This window comes from Lepisma saccharinum, chromosome 13 (genome assembly GCF_977018435.1).
Source record: "Lepisma saccharinum chromosome 13, izLepSacc3.1, whole genome shotgun sequence".
Taxonomy (NCBI): domain Eukaryota; kingdom Metazoa; phylum Arthropoda; class Insecta; order Zygentoma; family Lepismatidae; genus Lepisma; species Lepisma saccharinum.
This window is the reverse complement of record NC_139241.1, coordinates 77,862,874-77,889,813: the sequence shown is the minus strand read 5'-3', so window position 1 is coordinate 77,889,813 and position 26,940 is coordinate 77,862,874. Positions and strand designations below refer to the sequence as shown.

Sequence of the window (26,940 nt, the reverse complement as noted above, 5' to 3'; positions counted from 1 at the left end):
GAATGCACAGTGTTGCTAAAATTGTGTCCGACAAGCTGTGTCAGGCATTACTGAAAATCCCGAATACAAAACAGTGTCAAATTTATAAAAATATTTCTGGTGAAGAAACAGACATTGAAGAGGAATTGACCGAAGAAGAACTGTGGTGTTTTTCACAGGCGCCTGTGATGTCATGTGATATGGAAAGAACATTTTCAGTGTACATATCATTCTTCACTGACAGACGCAGGAGCTTCACACAAGAAAATCTCAGGACATAACAGCTTTGAATAAGGTAATAGATCTAATAAACAAATATTTTTTTCAGATTTTCCTGTATTTCTTTATGCTTATTTTTTCATTTTGTGCTTATTAACTTGCTTATTTTAGTTTGTTTGTGCTTATAAATCCAGGCTCTAGTGATGAGAAATGGAAGTAGATGCCCACTGGTAGAAAGAGATGATTTGAGTTATTTTACTTCACTTTTCTGCAAGTTTTGGCTAATCGTGAAGATGAGGATGATGGTAAAAAGATAAAACTGATGAAAGGACAATCACAAGCACATATGGACACGATACAGTAGGCCATACTGGCAGCGAATCCAGATGACAGAGCCTCGTTAGTCTGCAGCCCAGGGTGTACTACGTAGATGTAAAAAAAAGGTAAAGTGTTCCCCTGTGCTTAGCACCATGCCATGAAGGCGTATAGGGGGTGTGGGGGTAACGCCCCACACTTTCTTGATCCGGTCATGAGTGGGGGTGATGTGATCAGCATCACGCCCCTGACCGCCTTTACCCCCCAGGGTTTCCCCCAGGTACCCATGTTATTCGATGCTGGGTGGGCGCCGAGGCCGCTTCCAACGTTAGAAAAGTTCCCGGATTAGAACCGGCCGGGGATCGAACCCGGGACCTTGAGCATGGTAGTCAGACGCGTTACCGACTGAGCCACATGTGAGGTTGACATTTGGGTGTCTTCAGAAAGTGTTACCCACTTGAGAGCAACACAATCCCAACAAGAAAAATGGTCGATTAATTCGCACAGAAATATTATCAAACTTCTCAAAGGAAAGATGATGCAAACTTAGCATGACAAGACTGTGTGTGCCACATTTCTGACATCCTCAAATATTAGAAACTTTGTGTGCTGTGGGTTCCTTGAATAATGACGACCAAATAATAAAATACCAATGATCTCCATACTATTCATTAACTTCTCTCATTACTGCAAAACATGAGCTATGTTCTTGTTCTCTAATGTAACAAAACTCACATAAGGCCCCCCCCCCCACACACACACAAGTTTGCATGTTTGTGGAATTTGTCAACTTTCTGTGAAGCATGAGTGGCTTTACAAATGCTATTTGGTGGAGCCAGTACAATCTTAGTAGCACGAAGGGACCGTTACAGAACATTTGGATTGGGCACTATAGTCAACTTCCCAGCTACAATGTGACCTACATGCATTCCATAGTTTGATAAAGAGATCCATACATAATTTCGAAAAGACAGGTTTTTCTTACTTTGTTTTCCTGGTTTCTATATTGTTTTCCATCCTTATCTAATTGAAGTTGCATTTATTTATGAAAATTCAATTACGGAACACATTCATTTTCTTCTTGTGTAATTTAGTTTTTCATCTCTTTATTTAATTATAATAAACATAACCCGTGGCTCAACAGCCCTGGAAGGGCCTTGGCCTATCTCTCTTTCTCAATCCTACCTAGAGGTGTGGAGATCTTCAACCAGTAATGGGGTGACGTGGGGTCAGCACATCAAACCCTGAGCCATTGTAGATTTCCGAGACTGCGTTACACTACTCACTCATAGCTCCACAATTGCCTCACGATAGTGGGTTGCCACCAGTCCTATACACGGGACGAAAACCCAGACTGAAACCAGGTGGACTCGAACCCATGCTCTCCCGCAGTCGGAGTCCAAAGCACAGTACCTTAGATAGAACGGCCACGGAGGAGGACATTTATAAATTAAAATAAATTCTTTTTATTTAGTTTTTGCAAGGCATGTCATTGCTATGCAAGAGGACAAGGTTCAATTCCTGATATGTGATTTTAAATGGGAATTTTTTCCATCAAAGTCCCTTTATGGAGCTGCCTCCAGCAGAGCAGCACTCTATGCCAGTGCTCGAAAATTTTCTTCAAAGCTAGGTGCCAACTCTGAAAAGCAGGCACCAGGAAACCACCTACTAGCAATTGTGCATACTATGTACAGTATGTTTCAAAAGTTGCGCAATCCAAACTTTGAAAATATATATCATGAAAATCGTAAGAGATATTTACACCGGGTTTTCTGCACTAAACTAGGGGAGACCGGGGTAATTAGAACATGGGGTTATTGGAACATGTTAATGTAGAATAATTTAAAACGAAAAGACTGGTGTAATAACATTTCATACCTATGTACCTACACTAAACCTACATGCAGAAAATTTGTTATTGGAATAACTACACAAAAGTAAGTTTTATTTGACTTTTATTATACACCTGCAAAAATGATGTGACGCATGCTTGGTGTTTCTCTGCTTCCACATATACTGGATGTGAATGAAAGAACCCTTTCAAAATTTTCTTCACCTCTATAATAAAACATAAGGGCACACATCATTTCATGTGAGTTTGGTTGTCTATGGGCAATTTGCCTGGTTTTTATAAGCAAAGTTCTTATTACCCCAAACATTTCTGCAAATGGGTTATTAGAACATTGCGTAATTTGCTTGATTTCGCTTGGGTATACTAGATTGTACATGTAACTATTAGAAGTTTTTTCTTTACTACATTGTAGAATGGCCAGTAACCTTTCAAATAAATCATAGAACACTGATTTTCATTCACACATATTTGCTTCACAGCTGGGAAATTGAACTTTATGAAAAAAAGACGTTAACTTGGGATTTTATTTAAACAAGCATTGATAACTCCAGAAGAAGTAGAGCTATTGTGTTCAAATTTGCAGGGTAAATGGGACATTTATATATGATGTTCGTATTACCCCAACAGCAATCTAAAGCTATTCAGTTGAAATTTCTAACTTATGTTCCATTAACCCCAAATGGGGTAATTGGAACAATTTTATGGTGTCATGACAATTTTTTTTTTTGGACGAGTATTTGCAATGCAGGTATGGTCATTATTTTTTTCAAAAATATGCAAAAGATGTCCTTTTAAATGGTAGAAATTTTTAAAAAATCCATCAGTAACTTTCTGAGTAATTTACAGTGGAACTTCTACAGGCTGTTTCCTGTTCTAATTACCCTGGTCTCCCCTAATCCTGTAGGCTATCACTGGGTTCATAACTTTATGTTACCATTTATCTAAATAAAAGCAATGACATTATTTTAAAAATCATTGTTAATTTGCTGAAAACATCTGAGAACTGATTTTCAACAATAAATACCCACTCTTAAACAATTTGTGGGATCATTTGTTGGTGGTTGACTGGTTGTAAAACAGTTGCTTTGTGAGGTACAGCAGAAGCAGGGCATTTTTATTGGAAAACCTCTTGCAGATGAGTGTAAGAATGAGTAGTGAAATACTCTTCAGCAATGCACACACACTGATCCAATGAATATGCCATGCTGAATCAATTTAAAAAACAGGCACAGTAGCTGTGAAAGTGAGCCAGGGGCAGCCTAGGATTCTCTCAAGAGTCCAATTTCGGCACAAAATCTTGCACGTAAATGTATAGCCAATACTTAGACACATGTTGCATGCAACTGTTGGCGACATTTCCCCCTGCTAGTGTTGACATATACGGATATATGTCCCAAAAATGGCACTTTTCATTCAACCCATAAAATGGCCAGTCAAATATTCATCAAATGTTGCACATGACCAATATTGGTCGCAAATGACAGACTGAAATGGCATCAGTCATCAAATGTCTAATATGACCTATCGATAATTTCTTACACATTTTTCTTACTCGGAAGTTCATTTCTGGGGAAAAAAAATGAATGCTGTTTTCGTCAGTTATTACATTATATAATTTTCTGTACGGAGTGAACTGATAATTTTAACAATTGAAAAATATCTCAATGGATGAGGCTTTATAATGCAGAAACCTCGGTGTAAATATCTGTTACGGTTTTCGTGATATACATTTCGAAAGTTCGGGTTGTGCGACTTTTGAAACACTCTGTATAAGATGCTGAGCATCACGGTATTCAACACGTCGCTAAATTATTTGTGAAAGCAGAAAATGGCGTGTTGGGGGACAAAGGGCAAGAAATTGTTACGGACTTTATGGAATGTTCACGTTGATAAAAAAAGAAAAAATTGCTAACTTACGCTGTACTGCAATTTGAACTTAGAACCATCAAAATTTCGTACATATTACAGCAAAAGATCTCAGTCGCCATGGCGACCGGAATTTTTCGAGCCCTGCTCTATGCATAACATTATGTCGGCACTGTTCACTACCAATGAATCAAACATGAGAGTTTCCGTGACTAGTATAAAGAGTGGTTTATTTACTAACCAATTTTGAAAGGTGCTGAAACTGGCCACCTTTCTTGTCCACACATTTTTGACACCTCTTGATGAAGTTGTCCATAACTCGCTCCTGTTGAATAATGTTGGTAATTTCTTTGCGGGTGTTACGTTTCAGTTCTTCCGAGTGGATTTCACTTGTATACAGCAATTTTTAATCTACACCAGAGATAAAAATCTCATTGAACCTTTCCACCCGGGAATCTTGTTTCAAATCACCTTTGAACTTCACGTGCCGATTGAGTTAACATGTATTAATCATGAATAAATACATGCTGTGCAGTAGAAAACATATGCTGAGCCATAAAACACTTTGCAGTTGAATACACTAGAAAAAACAGAACTTAACAAGCACTCTATCAATTCAGTCCCCAGACTAATAAACAGGCCACACAATACAAAACAAGGACCCTCATCACTTAACAGTCTCCTGTCTACTTTCAGGACCTCGGTAAAAAACGGTTTCTAGCCCCCCTCTCCAGTTTACATTAGTGGGTGTCTGAATAAAGATGTATCAAAAATGTGTGTGCATTGAAAGCAACTAGTTTGTGAACACTTCCTTTTATAAATCTGGTAAGTAAATCACTTTTTAAAATAATTACAGAAACTGTCATGCACTTCCTTCATCGACCCTCCACGATGCCGACAAACGGCCACCAGTGCCTTGCACTATCTACCATCTCTGGGTCTGAACATATGAACTACACATTTGTTGAATATAGCGATTTGTGTTTAGAATATGCTATTAATCCTTATAAAGAATAAACATCTCAACTATGTAACAAAAAAGGGAAAAATAAAACTATAATACATACCGTATGGACCATTCCCTCGCTCTGATACTGATCTTTGTACTCTGCATTTGATGTATCTATTTCTTGCTTAATCATGGGAGGTGGTGATAGATCTATTTCATGCACTTCTGGTTCAGATGCTGATTCCACCTTATGCTGTGGAGTTAACTTTGGAAGCGAGCTTGACTTGTAGCTGCTTTGAGAAGAACCCTAGAAGAGGAGGAAACAAATGTTACGCTCACTGTTACGGAGACGGTGGATTTATAGGAACTGATAATGGATATTCAAATATTCAGATAATCCAATATCCAGATCAGGGATAGACAAATACAAGGTGCCTGGCTGCCATGGTACCAGAATTTTCAAATTCACTTCTAAAATAAATTTTATTACTATTTAAAGTTCCCTCATAGAAATTCCAGTTACCTTCTTTTAAAATAATGAGTTCAGTATATGTTCTTGATTGTGAGTTTTCTGTATCACGTGTATATCACTAAATCAGATTTAAAAAACATGCAGTCATCAATGTTTGCACTGCTGATAGTCAAATTTTGAAATCTGCAGTGATATTGTAGAGCCAGCCATATATTAGAATGTATTGCACAGCTATTCACTCTTACATTCTTTAGGAAGGCTACTGCAGTGCAAAAATTATTCTTTTTAATCCAATATTTTATTAATTAATAAATGTTTTAAGGTCACACTTCAAAATGTGTAACTTTATTAGTTCCATTCATGGTTTTCTTATCCTGTATTTAAAGAAAAAAGCTGACTCCTTACAAGGACGTATTTAGGGAGTCTCTGGACCCCCCCCCCCCAAAAAAAGACTTATCAAGTACTAAAATTAAATAATGAAAATTATATTTGTTTAGCCTTTGTTGTATAATTTCCTCTGAACTTATCGGAAGACAAGGATTATATTGGGATCATATGGCTTTGAAGGACAGGAAGGCAGTTTTTTTGGGGGAGGGGGTCCAGGAGACTTACCAAGTACTAAAATTAAGTACTGAAAATATTAGCATTTGTTGCATAATCGATGGTTATTAATTTTCTCTGAACTTTTTAGAAGGCAAAGATTATTTTGGGGTCATACGGCTTTGAATGACATTACAAAGAAGATTTATGTACTCTACTACTCAAAATAATATGCATAAAATATTAATCAGAAACTTATTTTTCTCCAACTACATGTAACATCATCTTCGTTATTCGATAAATATTATTCATCTATTTGACATTAATTTCATTGCCAGGGCACTTGCTTTTATGTAAATTATTCCAATCTTAACTACAAGTAAGCTACGTAATGAATATGTGCTGTTACATCTCTATTCTTATACAGTTGTCTTACCTATTCGTGTAATAATAATATTATATTAATTTATGCATTGTAATTAGAATAAATTTGATTTAATATAATTACTTTAATTTAAACATTATTATTATTATTCCTGAGACACTTGGTTCGGACCCCCCAGAAACATATTTCTAGATAAGTGCTTGACTCCTGAATAATTTTTAGTTTTGTCCTCATCCTGATCACTATTTACTTTGTCAAGTTCAGCAAGTTATTCTGGGAAGAATAGTTTCCAAAACTAAGGAAATAATTACCAAATAAAGGTTCAGGTATATCACTATAGAATGACCCACATTGAAAAATAAGCAAGCAAAAGTGATAAACCAACATAAAGTTTCTCATTTGCATGCTTTGATGTAAAATCCTATGATTGTTCCCCCAGGCATGCCAACCAAACCCAAAAACACGTGGATTTGTCCTGCCACTCTGACATGCTGAGAGAGAAAGTGGTGTGAGAGGAGCAGCAAGAAGGTTGTTAGGGCAAGCATTGGAGAACATATGTTCCTTCAGCACAAGGGCATTAAACTGAGAATGTTATATTTTAAAATGAACGCTAAAATTCTTTCCATATTTAAATTTTTCGATACAATTGGAAAATTTGTCCATGTACTGAAATGTTTACCTTCTTTTAGGTAAAAAAAAATGAAGCAGTAAAGATTTAAAGAATATGCAGAGAATCCAGAAAATGGATAAACTACAAAACTATCTAGATAATTTGAATATCACAATATCCATATATTTGAAATCCCAATAGAAAATTATCCAATATCCAGATTTGGCCATCCCTACCGAAAACCAATAAAATAGGCACCGCAAATAATGAAAATAGGGAGTGAACATTTCTTTAATCATTTCAATTTTCTTTGTCACTTGCACATTTATCAATTGTTTTAACAAGTGACCATTAAGTACAGGATGGCTACCCAAAGACCAAGATAAAATTCAAGTGGTTTTTCAGGGTAGAATCTCCAGAACTTCAAGCTTAATCATAATGATTCTGGTAATGAACTTTACTACATTCAATATACTCTCACTATAATATGGTATTAATTAGGGCAGAGCCGATACCGATGGTATCGGTTTTCTTTTACCGATACAATCCAATACCAAAGATTTTCAGTGGCTAGAAGAGCAGGCAAAGGCAACAGCTCGTCTGAACATTTGTCCTTTTTAAAAGTTCGTTCACCCTTCCATGTGACAGATTGGGAGACCAGCACAGGAAGTTCCATAGATTTTCCTAGAAACATTGGATAAAACCCCACCCTCCTGGGAAGCAGATGGCAAGATCAAAGGCATGGCTAAGTGAAAGCTGAACCCAAACATGACCATGAAGGCATGTAACTGCTTAGTTAATGCTGTAGGAAATAAACCATTCATTGCCAATTCTTGCTTGAAGATCGTGGTCGTAAGATAGGTGGATGTTTCTAACCCCCGTCGCACTAATGCTGGCTCAGGTAGTTATGGAGTTCTTGGAAAAGAGTGATGAGGGTCACTGTGAAATTAGCTTTGTTTTATCTACGTTCAAGCACAAAGGGGAATCACCAATTTATACTTATCTTCTTCACTTCTGTCTTTCGCATGACTGCCGGTATCGGCCAATGATTTCTATTTATTTCCGCCGAAAGCCAGCCCCCGTGGCAGAGTGGTTAGCACATCATGCTAAGACTCCAGGGTTTGAATCCCGGCCTGGGCATGGATGTTTAGGAGTGTCCATTCATCAATTTCATCATATCGTCACTCATCTCCATCTTCGCAAATTAGCCAAAAGTAGCACAAGAAGCCAAGTAAAATAAAGCAAATGAATCAATAATTTCCGCCGAGATCAGATTGGGAACATACTGCTTCGAATGATAGTACTAAAAAAGATAAGCTAGTCTGGACTGGACCTACATTTTAAAGTGGGACCCGAACCAGTATGTCCCTCCGCTGAGTATGGAACCCGCGATCTATTGATTACAAGGCAACGGAGACATCATCAGAGAGGCCCCTCTAAAGATTTATGTACAGCACTACTTACAATAATGTACATATAATATTTATCAGGAACTTTACTTTTCATCAAATGGACGTACCATCATTTTTTGTTATTCAATAAATATTCAATTTTGTACTTCTTGGACATTAATTTCCTTGCCAGGACAGTTGTTTTTTACACAAATTTTAGCGGTCTTGACTACACGTAAGCTAGATGATGAATATTTGCTGTTTTATCTCTGATTTTATAACGTCTTTTTACTATTTATGTAATAACAATATTTTTAGTCAAGAAAGAAAGAACAAAATAGGTATTAACTTTGTCTCTCCTCCGTTTCTTAGTCTCTGGTTACATACAACAATACTCCATACGCATTGGAGAAATTAAGTACTAATTAGTTAATTTACATATTATTACGAATCTACAAATAATTATATTAACGTATTAAATAGAAACAATTTTATTATTATATTTCTGAGACACTTGGCTCGGACTGGCTCCCCAAATTATATATTTCTAAATACGTGCCTGGTGATGTGACGAGTTAGTATGACTGTAATTAACCTTTGTTATCTTATACTGGAATTATACAAGTAACGGTATCGGCACAGCTCTAGTATTAATATTGTACACCACTCAATATAATACGGTGCATTCATAAAAAATTACGAGTGGGATAATAGAAGCAGAACACCCTTGATTAGAACCCTATAGCTCACATCAAATTATTACTGTATAATTTCAATGCTTGTGGTTTTGATGTATGAATTCGGCGGCAACACTCTCTATGATTCATATGTTAATATGCTTTAACCATTGTTAAGCAACCAAATAAAATATGTCATGTGTAAATTTTCAAAACTTGTAAGTGCATTAACATCATGTTTGGAAATTCAGATTTGTTTTTGTCAATAAAAACATTTACTTTCTATATTCCTAAATTGCTGTCACAAATATTGTTGACAACAATGGAAAGATCAGTTTATTTTTTCATTCTGTAAAACTAATAAAGCTGATATTACAATGTAAATTGGTTTAAGTTCAGTCTCTGTTGAAAAAACATGTCTGTTCTTGTACGAATGTCTTCCAATCTTGTTTAAGGGCATGAGGGAAGAATTTCCACGTGGCCGTCCTCTCTGCAGTGGCTAGAGCACTGTTGCCAACTTAGCTCTTTTTGAGCCAGGTCTGGCTCTTTTGTGCACTCATTTGGCTGTGAACTGGAGTGCACGCCTCCCTGCCCCACTATGATGCCATCACCGACTCCAATTTACATAGACCAATTTTTGCCATAAGTATACATTTTGCACGTGATATTGTTATATTTGCTTCCTCTCCCCACCCCCTCTTATCTCCCCAGCTACTTTTATCTATAGCACTTTCGCTGACGTGAAGAGGACGTAATATTGTTATCCGAGAATCCTTTATTTCTGATTTCATATGACCATCGGTGTATTATTGAGATGGGTGATGCCACCGGATCTAAACGGTGAAAAACTAAGAACAAATTGCCATAACTTTAAAGCTAACGGCAATAACAGCAGCCTCCACTCATTTGACACCTAAAATTACCCTAGGAGGCACATTATACAGTTTTGTAAATCTAGTTCCTTGAAAGTTTCTCCTCCATTTACGGTGAAATTTATGAGCAGCAGGTTTGCCAACACTGCCAGGATGGCCGTAGGAGGCAAGGAGAAATGCACTGAGCTTATGGAAGTATTATTTGATTTGTTCTCTTCGAAATATCAAACTTCTGATGGTGTATAAAAATATATCAACAGAAAAAGGACAGACTTAAGTAGTAATTGACAGGCGGAAAAGTCAAAACTTCCATTTGATTAGCCATAACTTGAAGTTGAGGTTGATTCCCCATAAGGAATACATGGGTTTCTGAAAATTCTTATTGATCATATTTTTTAAACATCGTATCTAGCTCAATAAACAACTTCAAAAAATGCTTTCACTCTCTCTTCAACACCGGCATTTTTCTTCAGTAGCATTTCCCATTCGGACGATATTAAAATAAATGCACAACTGGTGCAAAATTGGCACTCTTCCCCTTAAGTGTGTAGAAATGCCCTAGTTGTTGAAGATATTTTTCTGCCTCTTCCCTAGACACTGGCAAAAAGAACCCCTTTCTTGTAGAAAACATGTCGAAATAGTGTTTAAAGTATGCGGGAAATTGATATACTAAAACAAAAAAATGTCAATGGATCATACACAATTTCCACCAACTCCTCAAATGTCGCAACACCCCAGACCAATCTAAGGGTACCCAAGTTGAAAATGCTTATTCAAAACACAACACACATACAATGGAAACTTGATTTAGCATTTTTGAGGGGACCAAGCTGAAAAAACTTAAAACACTCGAAAATTTTACATTTTGCTAAGCTGGGGCCTTAAAGATTGAATGTATACAGTGATCACAAAATGGGCATAACCCCTTTATTGTATGGTTGAATACTTGACATTGACACATACCTGATGGTTTAAGTCTAGCACACTGGTATGGAAACAGTCATTTATGTAGCACAGCCGAATTCTGGGTCATGCTCTGGCAGATAGTCTGGGGTCATGTGAGAGAAGGCATCTTCACAGCTGCGTCAACACACTCTTGCGTTGTGTCATACTGGTTATTTCCGACTGTCACTGGCCGTATCCACTCGGCACAACAATTGTGTAACTGTTGGGATGCTACTACAGTGTATGATACACTTGCTACTCAACTAACCCTACTTATTTTCCCTACGTTACTTTTCCTCAACTCTGTTCCTAAGAATGGCAACGCTGCAGAAGTACGTGTGCATCGTGCTCTATGTGAGGGGACAGGTGGAGCAGGCTTCACCATGGACCAAGCTGCAGGGATGGAGGGAAAGGTATGTAATCTCGAAAGTTTCTGGCCGAAGGGGCTTTGTTTGTAGTCGCTTTATATCTGTTGGAAGTAATCCGGCATAAGGACCCAAGTTGATTGGTAAATAAATCTTTCTGATTGACTGATTTGATTTATTTTACTTCATTTTGTGCCACTATTGGCTAATTTGCGAAGATGGGGATGAGTGATTAATGGACACTCACAAACATCCATCCCCAGGCTGGGATTCGAACCTAGGACTCCTGGCATCGTAGTGCAATGTCCTAACCACTCTGCCATGGGGAGCCTGCATAAATCTTTATGAAATGATATCTTTAGAGTTGACTAAAGACTGCAATGCTGATCAGTCACGTAAAGGGGGAAGAAAATGCACTTCTCTTATAACTATCATGTATTTCATTACATTTTTCTTGCATTCCTATAAAGTCAAATCAAATATAATAGTGTAATATTTGCATGTTTAACACGGCAAGGTTACACTAGACTTTTGAATAGTTCGTATGTTAATCGCAACGAAGAGAATGAATGATAATTAGATGAAACACTCATGAAGGAGTTTATACACGCTTTCTCACGACGCAATATTTACTTGTTTCAGCCCCTACAGCAGATAAATATGCTACTTCTCAACTTTTCATCCAACATGACACAGAGAAGTTTCACCACCTATGATCTGACTCAGTTGTAAGAGTTGAGTCTGAGTAGATACTGCCATTGATGAACCAACTCTGGGACCACTTGGGAGGCCATTCAGGATCTCTTGCAATCCACCACCCAAGAAAGATCTTATTCAGGTAATGACACACTTGCAATGTGAAGTGTGCCAGAACATGGTGCAGAATTCAGGTGTGCTACGAAATTGACAGTTTCCATACAAATGTTCCAGACTCTCAAATCTATATCAAGCATTCAACCATAACCATCATTGCATCAAAAATAAAAGGGGTATGCCCACTTTGTGATCACACTGTATAATGCAGTAAAATGTAAAATCTGCATTAAACTGTACTATGGAATAACATTAGCATTCTTCAAAATGTAAGAAATCAAAACTCACCTGCGAGTCTGCCTGATACCGATCTGGGATCCCCATATCACAGTTTTCAGAAGTTCTGCGCTTCCTCTTTTCAGGCGGACTATCACTACGTTCCACAGGAACAGGAGGTGAAACCGAATTTGGTGCACAGTCATCTGGCTTTTTCACACTATCAGTCAATCCACGTATTTTTAAGGCCTCGGCAGTTTTCAGGAACATGGTTAGAAGGTTCTGACTAACATTCACTTCACCTTTATACATAAATTGTAGTAAAGCTTTCATCTCTGTACCCTTGATGTCCTTGAGGAAGATTATTGGATGAGGATGGGTGTTTTGTAGGAAAATGCTCTCAAAATACGGACTACATGCAGAGAGTATAGTCTGATGAGCTTTGAAAGTCTGTCCATCACAGGCCAGAGTAACGTCCACCAATGCTTCCCGCTGAAGCAAACTGCTTAGTACGTCGGACAAGTTTGTGGGATGGTTATTCCATCTGAGGCAGAACTGTTGCTCTAGTGGTTCCATCTTTGGTTTCGGTTTTCCTGCAAAGGAAACAAAAAGTTGAGGATGAGATGATGCTTCTTTCCAAATTGAGGACAACTACATAAGCAAAGTGGAGTCCCCCTTGAATTACCAGAAATTTTCTCAAGCAAAGACTGTCCCCCCCCCCCCCCCCCCAAAGACATTTCTGAATTAAAACATTTACATTCTATATTGCATAATTTGATTCAACAGATGTTGCTGACAGTTATGAAAAGGAGCAGTTTATTTTTTTCATTCTGCAGAGCTAATAAGGTCAATATTAAAATGAAAAATGGTTAACTTCAGTCAATCGAAAAATATGTCCGTCATTGTTCAAATTTTTCAATATTGCTGAAAGTTCATAAAAAATAAAATTTTAATATTAATTTTATGTACACAGAGATATGTCGCAAGATGCCCTGTGTTATGTTAAACTATGACATTTGAACAGTCTGTCTATATAAAGTGATGCACAACTCAATTATGCAATATTTTGCACCAACCAACCAACTCGGATGGGTTTTATTGGGTTATTTCAAGTTATGTTGCAAAATATATATTTTGAAAATGAAATACATTTTTCCCTGATAGTAATGTATCGCAACATTCAATTTATATAGTTTTAATTGACTGAAATCAAACATATATCATATTTATGTTAACATATTCTATTCTAAAATATTTGTCCAACAGTTTGATTCTATTTACTCTTCCTGGATCAGAGGCGCAACCAGGAATTTATGTCTGGGGGGGAGGGGAGCAAGTACCAGAATAAACATGCCATATAATAACATTATTATTACCATCATCATCAAAGATGTAAGTCACGCAAAAGGCGGAGGATAGAAGTCTGTGCTAAAGCATTTGTGTTGGAATAAACTATATGAAATATTTTTTCAACACGTTCAATTTCACATTAGCTAATAATAGAAAACAAGCACCCAAACAGTATTTTTGAAAGACAGAAAATCCATGATGAATATAATTCTCTTTGTACATGACATGTATCACTTTCATGTGCAAAATAATATTTTGCACATATACAACATGGAACAACGTAAAATAGGAAAATATATATGGAACCATCAGGCGTAACACTAAATTGTGTATATATTCAAAGTTTCTTTAATATAGCATATTAATTAAAGAGCCTCTCCAATGGTGCACTGGTTGCATCTTTGCCTTGTAATAAAGGTTCAATAACCGGTGGAGGCACATAGTAGTTCGGATCCCACTTTAAACTCTAGGTCCAGCCCCGATTAGCTTTACTGTGCATAAAGTTAACTTAAAACACCAAATCAACCAACCAACATATTATTTAAATACATTTCATAACAATCCATCCGCCTCATAACAAACCAACATTAATAATTACATAAATTGTGTCTGAAATGTTCGTGGAAGTGTTTTTCCCATCGCTTAATTTCTTTCGCCGGTAATTCATGTATTTTTGAAGATTAATGTCTCTCCAATGCACAAAAGCTGTTGCCTCTATGTCCTTCTACTACGTGAATCAAATGTTGTGTGCGTTCGATGATGTAACACCCGGTCAGTGTTTCCAACCACACAGTTGTTTTCCAATAACATGACAATTTTGAAGATGACAATTTTAACTATGTTTGCCTAAACTAACCGAACCTAACCTAACCTTGCCAAGCATGGTTCGTGGAGCTAATTATGAATGGTTCGTGGGGCTATTTATGAATGGTTTGTGGGGCTATCCGTGCATGGTTCGTGGGATTTTCGAACCTGGAATAAATACAAAATCAGTAACACGAAAGTAGATATTTTTCGCTGAAGTAGGTTGCAACACTCTATAACCACTGATCATGGACAACGCTAGTCAAGATTTCTCCGCCATATTGCATGTAACGCAAGCGAAAACGTACAAACAAGAATTACTCGATATGTCGAAAATTGAGATTATTTGCGTGAAAAAAACAACGAAATGGCACCTTCAAGGATCCTAAGGAATGCAGAATACGTAAGTACCAATGTGAAAAAGAAGAATATAAAGAAATTGCTGACGTTTCGGGGATACAAAACTTCTAATTTAAAAATGTACAAATTTATTTTCGTGGTTATGGTAATTTACGCGTTATCCTTCGATATCCGCAGTTGATTTCTTGCGTGTATGACGAAAATATCTTCAAATAAGTGGCGCATTTCGAGGATAAATATATCGCTTATTTGTGTTCTTTGCATGTTAAAATCACTTTCAGGCACCTTAAAACATCAAAATGTGCAGATTGGAAAGAAAAAAGTTGGAATGTTCGAGGGGATACGATCGGCCACAATATCCGCGATTTAAACGAATTATCACATTTTTACTACCTTAAAGCTATTAATTTTGATTTAGGCCCGGTTACAATGAAACTGAATCCGAATGAATAATAAAAATCTTTCATTTCCACTGGTATCTAGTTACGATATTTTTTTCTCAACTGTGGGGCGAGGTGAATTTTCCACTCACCAGTGAAGGTTAAAAAATAAAAAAAAATCTGTACCGCTTATGTCACTTTGAACATGCAATTTCAATGATATATAATCATCGCAATAAGCTTACATGCGTTAAGACAAATTATTCTACACGAAACTCGTTCACTAATTTAGCAGCAAAGGTAAATGACACGGCGATCTCGTAATGCTATCCTGAGGTTACGTGTCTCGCTACTTTGAAATTATAAACCCAAACCGTACTCATCATACTTTCTTCAGTAGTACGAGATACAAAATGTTCCTGTGTACTGACTACTTGAATTACTGATACAACCTCCCAATTCGGTCATACTGAGATTTTAATAGTTTTCCATTCGCCATTTCTTGCAACTTTACAGGAAGCGTAACATCATTAGAAACACGCAATATTATTGAATTACAACTTTTAATAGCACACCTACTTGCACTTTCCTAGCGAAATTAGAATGACGGCATTAATTTTAGTTTATCACCACTAAAACACTTGTCCTTATTGCACAAAATAAATATTTTCACTAAGTAATGTCTCGTTCAGGTACCACATCACCAAATCTTGTTGTCACTTCATGAAGCGCTGTACTTGACCCTTGTATTGTGATTGGTCGAACAAGACACCAAGTTATCCTTCACGAAAACGCATATGCTGGAGTTGGATTGATGTGGGAAATTGTAGTTCCAGGTGAGTGTTATCATCATATCCAAAGGCGTCTTGCTGGGGGAGGGGGTGCAGAAACACCGTGACCCCAAAAGAGGTATTCAAAAAAAAATTTCGGCCAACCTAAAATACTTACTCAATAATATCCTTTTCCAGACTGCCAAATAATAATAATAAAAAAAGGTTAGCGCAAATGGTCCGAAATATATGATTCGTAGTTGTTTCTCTCATAGGATAATAGTACCTTTTTCTGGTTTCTCTGTCAGCTATCCAAAGATGCTTTATGTGAATTTGGGCAATAATTGCACTGAAACTAGGTAATTTCATGAAAAGTGAAGCAAAACATCCAACTCACAGATGTATAGAAGTCAGTCATGTTTAGGGTGACCCAGAAACGGGACATCTCAAACAGGTCAGTTTAACCCCTCCCCTCTTTTCCATGAAAATTTGATTAGGTTAATTATAAAATTAATTAATAATAATAATTTTTATTATTACAGTATTATTATTTATTAAATTATGGATCACATAAATGTTTAGACAGAGCTAAATGCACTTATTCTTGTGTCTTATTGTTAATTCAACTTTCTATGATAAAAATCAAGAAAAAAATACAACTAAAGTAAAAAGTTTAGGGTGTTATGTTCTGCTTCGTTTCGACATTGCAAATTGCTCATTTCCACGAGTGGCGCCGTCCCGGTATTGCAAATCGATCACTTCCACGAGTGTGTGTATATGTGTGTGTGTGTGTATGTGTGTGTGTGTGTGTGTGTGTGTGTTTGTTTGTTTTTTTATATTGTGTAGTAGTTGTGGTGTGTGTGTGTTTATATTGTGTTATAGTTGTGATGTGTTTGTGTGTGTCTTGTGTAGTAGTTGTGATGTCTTTGTGTGTGTCTTGTGTAGTAGTTATGCTGTCTAATGTGTTTGTGTTCGTCTTGTGTAGTAATTGTGCTGTCTAATATGTTTGTGTTTGTCTTGTGTAGTAGTTCCTCCATTCATATCGGGGGTTAGGCGTAGAGCTGACAACTCTGCACTGTAAAAAGACATGTCAAGAAACAGAAATATAAGGCCATGGATGTTCCCAAGGTAAAATATTCCGGAGGTAAAATAGTCCCCCGTTCGGATCTCCGGGTGGGGACTACTTTGGGAGGTCCCTGGACTAAGGATAAGATCTTCATTAGGAATAAGGATATTAAATTAGGCACCTGGAATGTTCTGAGCCTTTACCGGCCTGGGGCATTTCAGTGTACAGTTAATGAGATAGTGAAGTATAAATTAGATGTAGTAGCTGTCCAGGAAGTTAGGTGGCCAGGAGAAGGGAATTGTAAAACTAAAAATTATACTTTTTTCTATGGTGGTACTGAAAATCATAATTTTGGAACAGGCTTTTTCATAAATAATAGAATTATCTCGGCTCTTAAAACAATAGAATTTATTAATGATAGGATATCATATGCAGTTTTACAGGGTAGGTGGTGTAAAATTATTTTAATAAACATACATGCACCAACGGAAGATAAAGATGATAATACTAAAGATGATTTTTATACAGAGTTAGAACAGGTCTTTGATAAATTTTCTCAGTATGATATGAAAATTCTGTTAGGTGATTGTAATGCACAGATTGGCAAAGAAGAGACATTTAAACCCACGATTGGTAAAGAAAGTCTTCATGAATTAAGTAATGATAATGGTATAAGATTGATTACTTTTGCAACCTCAAAGAATTTAATTGTGAAAAGTACCACTTTTAAACATAAAGATATCCATAAATATACCTGGTCTTCTCCAGATGGTAAAACTCATAATCAGATAGACCATATTCTCATTGATAAGAGAAGGCATACTAGTATAATTGACGTTCGTACACATAGAGGTGCTGACTGTGCCAGTGACCATTATTTAGTAATTGCTAAATTAAGAGAAAGACTCTCAGTGATAAATCATAAGCAACAAAATCTAAAAGCTCTAAAATTTGATACAGGAAAGTTTACTGATGAAAGAATTAAGAAAGATTACCAAATTAAACTGTCAAATAGATTTGAGGTTTTGCAGGATTTAAATGATGATGAAAATATAAATGAAACAGACGTAAATAAGAATTGGGAGCACATACGTAATGCAATAGAATCAGCAGCTAAAGAAACTATAGGATACCATAAACCAAGAAAAAGTAAGCCATGGTTTGATAATGAATGTCATAATCTAATAGAAATAAGAAATCAGGCTAGACTTAGGTGGTTAAATAACTCGGATGATACAAATCTAAGCAATTATAATACAATAAAGCGAGAAGTTAACCGCACGTTTAGAAGTAAAAAAAGAGATTACTTGAAAAGCAAAATTAACGAAATTGAAACAAACAGCAAAAATAAAAATATCAGAGATTTATATAAAGGTGTAAATGAATTTAGAAAGGGGTGGCAACCTAAAGTAAACTTGATAAAAGATAAAGACGGTGATTTTCTAGCTGACCCAAGCGATATTCTAAATAGATGGAAGAACTACTTTAATGACCTTTTAAATGTCCATGTAGGAGATAAATCAGAAGTAAATGAAGTCCACACAGCAGAACCTTTAGTTCCAGAACCTAACTTGACTGAAGTTAAAGATGCTATTAAAAGGCTTAAGAATAACAAAACACCTGGCATTGATTTAATACCAGCTGAGTTAATTAAATATGGTGGAAATTCATTAATATGTCAAATTCATAAATTAATTTGTTTAATATGGAATAAAGAAGAAATCCCTCAACAGTGGAAAGAATCCATAATTGTTCCTGTGTTTAAAAAAGGTGATAAAATGAACTGCAATAATTACCGTGGAATTTCTCTACTCTCAACAACATACAAAATATTGTCTAACATTCTTTTAACAAGACTAACCCCATATGCTAATGAAATTATAGGTGATTATCAATGTGGATTTAAACGTAACAGATCAACTACAGATCAAATTTTTCACATCAGACAGACACTTGAAAAAAAGTGGGAATATAATCAAAATGTCCATCAGCTATTCATTGATTTCAAAAAAGCATATGATTCGGTCAAAAGAGATAAATTATATAATATATTAGTAGAGTTTGGAATACCTAAGAAGCTTGTTAGTATGATAAAAATATGCACCAGTGAAACAGAAAGTAAAATTCGTGTGGGTAATAATATGTCTGACAAATTTATAATTCATGATGGGTTAAAACAAGGAGATGCATTATCTCCATTGCTCTTTAATTTTGCCTTAGAATATGCTGTTCGGAAGGTAAAAGAAACTAAAGAAGGACTAAAATTAAATGGTGTGACTCAGTTGTTAGCATATGCAGATGATGTAGACTTACTGGGGGATGATATAAATACGATTAAGAATAATGCTAAAATATTTTTCAAAACTGCTAAAGAGATAGGTTTGGAAGTTAACAAAGAGAAAACTAAATATATGCTTACAGGCCGAAACCAAGTGTTAGGTAATAATCAAAATCTAATTATTGATAGCAACTCGTTTGAACCAGTTTCCAAATTCAAATACTTAGGAGTAATATTAACAAATGAAAATTATATTAAAGAGGAAATAAAAAGTAGGCTTAATTCAGGAAATGCATGTTACTTCTCTCTTCATAAACTTTTGTCTTCTCGTTTAATATCTAAGAAACTAAAAGTTAAAATATACAAAACAGTAATTTTGCCTGTAGTATTATACGGGTGTGAAACTTGGTCCCTTACATTAAAAGAGGAACATAAATTGAGAGTATTTGAAAATAAGATTCTTAGGAAAATATTTGGACCTTAAAGGGATGAGGAGACAGGTGAGTGGAGAAGGTTACATAATTTAGAACTACATAATTTGTATTCATGTCCAGATATTATTAGAATAATTAAATCAAGAAGACTTAGGTGGGCAGGCCATGTGGCACGAATGGGAGAGGAAAGAGGAGTTTACAGGATTCTTGTTGGGAAACCTGATGGTAAGAGACCTGTAGGAAGGCCAAGACGAAGATGGAGGGACAACGTTGAGATGGACCTAAGGGAAATCGGTAGGGATGGAAAAGAGTATATAGATCTTGCTCAAGATAGGGACAGATGGAAGGCCTGTGTTGCTGCAGCCATGAACCTTCGGGTTTAAGAAGGCTAGAGAGTGAGTGAGTGAGTGAGTGAGCAAATGGTCTAATCAGTTCTTTAGTTTTGTACTGGTTTGATGTTGTATTAAAATGGAAATCGAATCCGGTATATCATAATCATACAGGGTGAGCCAAAAGTCCGCTAACCCCCTATGTTTTTTGCGACGAGGGAAGGTTGTGGATCTGAAGTAAATCGAGTATGATAAGAGACGAGACATGTTAGCTGAGGTTACAGACAACAATTTAGTCTAGAATGTCTGTGTGCTGTGGACACCATCATTTTCATAACTTCATAACAGAGAATTATGCGCCTCCAGGTATGGTGTGAAATTCTACGCGGCATTGTGAGAGTGATTGTGGCACATACATGCAGAACGACTTCTTTCAGTTTGTTAGTTATATGGTAACGCGTGCCGACAACTTGCTGTTTGATATAACCCCACAATGCATTATCACACAATGAAAGTGATGAAAGATCGGGACTTTGAGGAGGCCAGTCCAGAGGTGCTGGTAACTGCGGAGAACCACATCCAATCCATCTGTTACGAAACACTTCGTTAAGGTATCCTCGCACGGCAATCGAATAATGGGCTGGTCCTCCATCTTGCTGAAACCAGACCCAGTCAACAAGGTAATGTTGCCACAACGTTGTGGCAACGTTAGCCCCTAACATACCTAACGTTGTTACAACGTTGAATGTATGTTGATACAACGTTGTGTCAACGTTTAAGGGTCATTTTTTTCAACGTTGCTGCAACGTTGGTTGACAACGTTGCCACAACATATACTGAACATTATGTAGCAATGTTAGGTATGTCAGGGGTTAACGTTGCCACAACTTTTTTGCAACATTACCTTGCTGCCTGTGTAATTTATAAATATAACAATGCATATTTAAAATATAGTTATTTCACATGGTAAGCCATTTTTGTATATAATATATATGCGTAACAGGAAAACCTCATGTTTGTAACGTCACAGTTTCTCTTTACATATTATAAAAACTTTTCCTGCTCCACCAAAATAGGCAATTGTTAGTCTGGAGATTGTGATAAATTAACCAATCTCTAACTTCACCTGGTAATCAGTTTCTCTTTGCAGTACTTAGCTCCTGATTATATAGTCTGGAATAAAAATATTTATCATGGGAGTTTCACTTGTATTCAACACATTTCATTTTCTGATCTTCCTTACAACTTCAATATTCACACATCTTTCGAAGGATAATAAAACACATTTTTTTCACTAATTACAATCGAAAGATTCCTTATTTGTGTTACTAAAAGTTATGTTTGTTTGGCATTTGAGTCGCACTGCCATCTAGTGTACGCTGTAGGAAATATAAGGTTTGGTGGTCAGTGCACGCACAAATTCAGATTAAACAAAACACTCCGATCTGACGCTTGTGGCGCTCATGGTGGTGATCATCCAAACTAAAGCGTATTCAGTGGAATGTTTTTTGCAACGTTGATGCAACATTATCACAACGTTGTTCCCCTACATACAACATTCATCATAAATACAACGTTGTGGCAACGTTATCACAACGTTGTTCCCCTACATACAACATTCATCATAAATACAACATTCATACAACGTTGTGGCAACGTTAGTGTGTTGACTGGGGAGGTGATGGATAAGTCCTTCGGCTTGCAACTCCCAACTAAGTATCACTATGAACCACTACCACAGCACACTCACATACCTACGGGGTAATGGGACTTTTGGCTCACCCTGTAGATCAATAATCCTGTAGTTTCATATGCGCTACGTTTTTACGCATATTTCATCATGGACTTTCAGAATATCTTTCATGAAAAAAAGGAACTAGATCAGTTCTATTTGTTTATTTGTATTCATACAACATATTACAAACATTTGAATATATATTATACTAGCCCACTAGATATGTAAATTAATGGAAACAATGATATAATTAAAATGACATTTTCCACTGATCATTAATAGTTATAAGCCTTTTCTACAAATGAAAATATTTAATATGTTAACTGTAGTCTCAGTTTCCTTCTGCAGCTTGGCAGTAAATAGCAAGATTCATTAAAACTTCTTCCAGTTTTTCCACTGATTCTAGATGTAGGTTATGCAGCTTCACTTCCTCAATAAAAGCTTTTGTCTTAGCGTGTATCTCCGCAAAAGTCCAGTTAAATGTCTCCTAGGAAAAAAATATAAAATTGTCATAAATACAATTTGTAGGAAGTTTGAATCCTCATTGTTCAAATTAGCTAAAAGTGGCAGAAAAATTATGCAAGCAACAAAAAAACCAAAAAAAAACCACTGGTTTTGGCAATATAAAAATGCTGAAAAATAGCTTTTTTTTTTAACATAGGATGTTAAGACTTTCACAGCTTTTACAGGATGTTATAGTGAACAACATTTCTGAATGTTTTACCCATTGTTGAGTCTGCACCTCCTAGACTTCCCTAAATATGTCCTTGCAACTGAGAGACAGGTACATTGCAGGTTATTATTTGAGTACAATTTTCCGCTAACAATTTTTTAAACATTTTTTAAAATCAAAAGTAGGGCCACCTGAAAATAAATCCTCAAGAACATTCAAACAACCAACAATTTTATTTAATTCACAAATAAAGCAAAATTTCTGGTGATGATTTTTTTTAGCTTGAATTACCCTAACTCTTATGATAACAAATATGAAAAAAAAAAACATTATACCTCAGGCGATGATGTGTCAGGTTCATGCTGTTTCACAAACTGAGCTGCTGCTTGGATTGTTGGCTGGAGCACATCTCCAAGTGAAGGAGTACCACTAAGAACTCCACTAGCAACTTTCAGTAAGAATCTTGTCCTTTCAGGTTTTCCGTCAACATCTCGCTCGTAACGATGACTGGTCTGGTTCTGAAGTCCTGCTAGGATATTATTAATAGCATCTGCAATTGCCTGGTAATCCAGAGTTTGTAGATAGGGTTCGAATGCCTGTAAAATTTCGAAAAATATTCTGGAAATCATGTCTAAAGTTCAAGCTTTTGTGCATACTAGATCAGGCACGTAGTCAGGTGGAGGGCTTGGGAGGGGGGGGGGGGTGCTGAAGCCCCACCCAAAATCCTACAAATATGTGATTTAAATAGTGTATAGTGTTAATTAATTTTACTGAGAAATTCATCTTTAGGGCTTCTAGTCCCCACTTTTTCGCCTTTAGATGGCAGCTGATGTTACAGAATGAGCCCCCTCCCCCCATTCTGGCTACGGGCCTGTACTAGACTGTAGCCACTGCTTAAAAATCAGCATGTAAGGACCAAATTATGTACAGTAGTGTCCCGATAACTCAATATAGACAGGACCGAGACTACTCAAATTACAAAAAACTTGGGAGTACACAGAATAAAAAAGACGCAAAAGAAAAGTACAATATCTGAAAACTACAGTATGTGAAAAATGGGATACACAGCATTGCTATGATATGAATGTTGTACTTACATTGCTCAGTATTAACAATGATGTTTGAAAAAAAAAAAGAGTTAAACAATATTGAACTTATACTTTGAAGAAATGGTCAGTGTCTTCTACTTCACGACATTGAAGCAGCAAGCAGCAATGTCACCCCATTGTCTGAATAACAGATTGTCAGTAGGTGCTGCCACCTCCTACGCAGCAAAGGTTCATTTTTTTTTTTAGTTTTGTTTATTTATTTTTTTCGGTTTATACAGAACATTGAATTATCGAGACTTTCCTGTAACTAGAACCTTGTCTTGAAAAAGAAAACAAAAATCTGTGAATTTTTGAAATGTTGGATATTCAAGATCTTAAGATTGAAAGAATTCTTCCAGGGTTCGAAACCTGGTGTGTGCATGGGTGTTCCTTGGGAGTGTCCTTTGATCATTTTTATCATGTCATCACTCATACCCATTACTGGAATTAGCTAAAACTGGTAGAAAAGCAATGCTAATACCAATAAAGAAATAAATAAAATTAAATAAAAAAGAATGAAGGAATTCCTGCTTTTATAGTGTTCAGTTGAAAATATTATTTGAAATGAATCTTTTGTAAAAACATTACACAAAAAGCAAATTCATGTGCACTAGCTCTTGCTGTGTTATCAAAAGGTTGAGTAACAATTTAATACAAGGTTCAGCTGGATATTTTTACACTAATACGTGTATATATACGTACGTTTGCAAGTCGTTCTGGTATGCTACCAATATTACCAATAAATGTCTCCATGTCAATCTGTTCTTGAAATGCTTCATACAAGCGTTGGAAGAACAACGCAAGATCGAAGCCAATTGTAACGTTTTCTGCTGCTTCCAGTACATCGACTAGTTCCTCCATGTAACATGTGATCACCTTGAGAGAACCATCAAGTTTTGCCTCTATAATTGGTTCATTCCCTGTGCTTTCTAATTGACTGAGAAGTTCAAATGCTGCATTTTGCTCCGTTTCAATCTTATCTTGCAGCCTGAGGACAATTTTATCGAGATTTTCTCTCGATGAGGCAGGACAATATTCTGAAAGTACGGCATGGACTGTCTTCGAAACCCTGTTCTTTAGGCCATCAACAGTTCCAAGTAGATCTGAAACATTAATGTTTTTAAAGAATAACAATTAATAGTACCAGGTGAAGAGAAATATGACATAAACAAAACTTCATGGAGCAGCAGACCTTTGAGAGCTCACATTATTCATTGGTTGATGCATGTTCAGTACCTTGAGCACCATACAGTCCCACAGCTGTTGTTGCAATGAAATTTCGAGGTTGCCACTGAGAACTGAACCCAAGACATTATTTTTAGAGGTGATGTGATTGTAGGCTGACCAACTTTCGGCCATGAATATAAGGGCGATTTCCAACTTTCGAAAATGAATATAAGGGAGATTTCCAACTTTCGGCATTGAATTTACGGGAGATCTAATCGTGACAAATTTTGCTCATCTTTAGTGGTGTAGTATCACCCCAGCAAATGTTTATGGAATGGATAATATTAAAGAAAATAATTAATTTACATTTTACATAATATACAGTTCAAAAGAGAGAATAAAAATTTACAAATTTGCATGTTTCTTAGTCCTAACCTAAATGTATTTGTCCACTGCTGCTGCAGAACCAAGCATCAGTCAACTACTGATATTACGTCACTTCCACCCACCAAAGGTCAAACGTGCAAGATCTTGCAGTCGACTTGTAGGTTTGTATGGCTCTGCAACCTCTGAATGAGTTGAAATTTCGCTATCTTGGTTGTTAATAAAAAATACGGGAGAAATAGAATGTCAATATGGGAGCTGGAAGGATAAAAAAGAAAAAATTGCTCCAATACGGGAGAGTTGGTTACTCTATGGGATTGTACACTCCTGTTCAGATAAAGTGGCAATTACTTCAACTGTCCAACAAAATGTGCCACTAAATGTGTACAGGAGTGTACCATGCTCCAGTCAGTTTTACCCCACATACCCAATTATTAGGGGCTAAGTGAACTCTAGAGCCCCACCTTTTTAAAAGGCAGTTAATGGTTGGAAAAATTCCGACCTTAGCTCACTCACCCTGGGTCTCCCCTTGTGGCAGTCAGATGTACTAACTGGGCTAAATTAGCTCATTGTGCATAGGTGTAGATATAAAATTTTCCGATGCCAATACTGATATTCTATACATCCGATAATAAATGACAAATGCTCCATGAAGAACTGGAATGCAAGAAGCCAGATGATTGCAGTAGGTTTAGCTTTAACCCAGGATCGCTTGAGTCACATCGTCGGCCATGGGTGAGCGTGGTGCTCACTCTTCAAGCATTTTATTTTTGTTTAATTATTTTTGTACTTCTAGTAATTTGCTTATTATTCCTCTTCTTCTTTATTACATTTTTGTAATACAAACAGCTCTCATCGCTAACAAAAATCACACATTCCTCCAAGCTACCCAGAACAACCCTGTGGCAGTTCCATCTGTTCTCCACAAACATAATACAATCACTCATACACTTTTCATATTTAACATGAAAACTAACTAGAAACAGCATTGACTTATTGACTAAATAATGCACAAATCTAAATAAAAAATGTAATCAGTCAAGGGTGAGCTCTGCGCTCACTCTGACAGCACTCCTTCCACAGGAATGGCCTCTCCCATACTACTGTTTACGTCATCTCATTAGAATGTGATTAGGTCACTTGTGGCACTGTAAAAGTCAGCTAGAAAGTACCACGGGCCAATACTTTAAATACTGTTAAAATGGCACTTCATTAAAATTGAAAGTGAGTGTGGCTCTCACTTGTGACCGATCACAGGTTAAGGAAACAAGTGTATTTAGACATTTACATTACAAAAGCAGAGTACATGTAAAAGAGAGTAATCAAATGATAAATGGTTCAGGAAAAGTGTACTTACCTTCACTTTGATGATGGGCTGAAATCATACAGCAGTTCACCAGAACTAAGGACAGTACATAGATCTTCATTTTTGCTGTCTTCACATGCAGAATTATTTTTCTTGTAAACAGATTACTTGCAATATCAGCTGAATATATAACTTACATGTAATCTTAAGATACCATTTGATTACATTCTCACGATTCAAGGTTAACATTGTTGAAGCAAGATCCCATGTGAGAACTACTCATTTGTTCCTAACAGCTGTTCTTTACCAATGAAGATAAATACAACATATGCTGATCTTCAGTTTGATAT

The 26,940-nt window shown here is 36.4% G+C and overlaps 2 protein-coding genes across 18 annotated transcripts in view; both read right to left on the bottom strand.

The window, feature by feature from the left end:
• Positions 1-16,109, bottom strand: part of LOC145997443 (uncharacterized) — a 151,835-nt gene extending 135,726 nt beyond the window's left edge. For 16 of the 17 annotated variants that reach the window (XR_014442897.1, XM_083134492.1, XM_083134491.1 and 13 more), the window contains exons 1-3: positions 15,940-16,109; positions 12,539-13,059; positions 5,299-5,487 (exon numbers count right to left, since the gene is read on the bottom strand). Coding sequence is in view for 16 of the 17 variants with exons in the window: in XM_083134492.1 (XP_082990618.1) it covers positions 5,299-5,487; positions 12,539-13,042 (693 nt within the window). In the remaining variant the exon portion in view is untranslated. Of the gene's footprint in view, positions 1-5,298; positions 5,488-12,538; positions 13,060-15,935 lie in introns of all 17 variants that reach the window. The other variant, XM_083134486.1, reaches the window with a different exon arrangement.
• A 6,081-nt stretch (positions 16,110-22,190) lies between these two features.
• On the bottom strand, positions 22,191-26,736 carry LOC145997069 (uncharacterized). Its single transcript, XM_083133687.1, has 4 exons — positions 26,642-26,736; positions 24,436-24,836; positions 22,981-23,241; positions 22,191-22,459 (listed from the first exon to the last, which is right to left on the bottom strand). The coding sequence occupies exons 1-4, from the start codon at positions 26,709-26,711 to the stop codon at positions 22,304-22,306; spliced, it is 888 nt and encodes a 295-aa protein (XP_082989813.1). The 5' UTR covers positions 26,712-26,736; the 3' UTR covers positions 22,191-22,303.
• Positions 26,737-26,940: the final 204 nt, after the last annotated feature.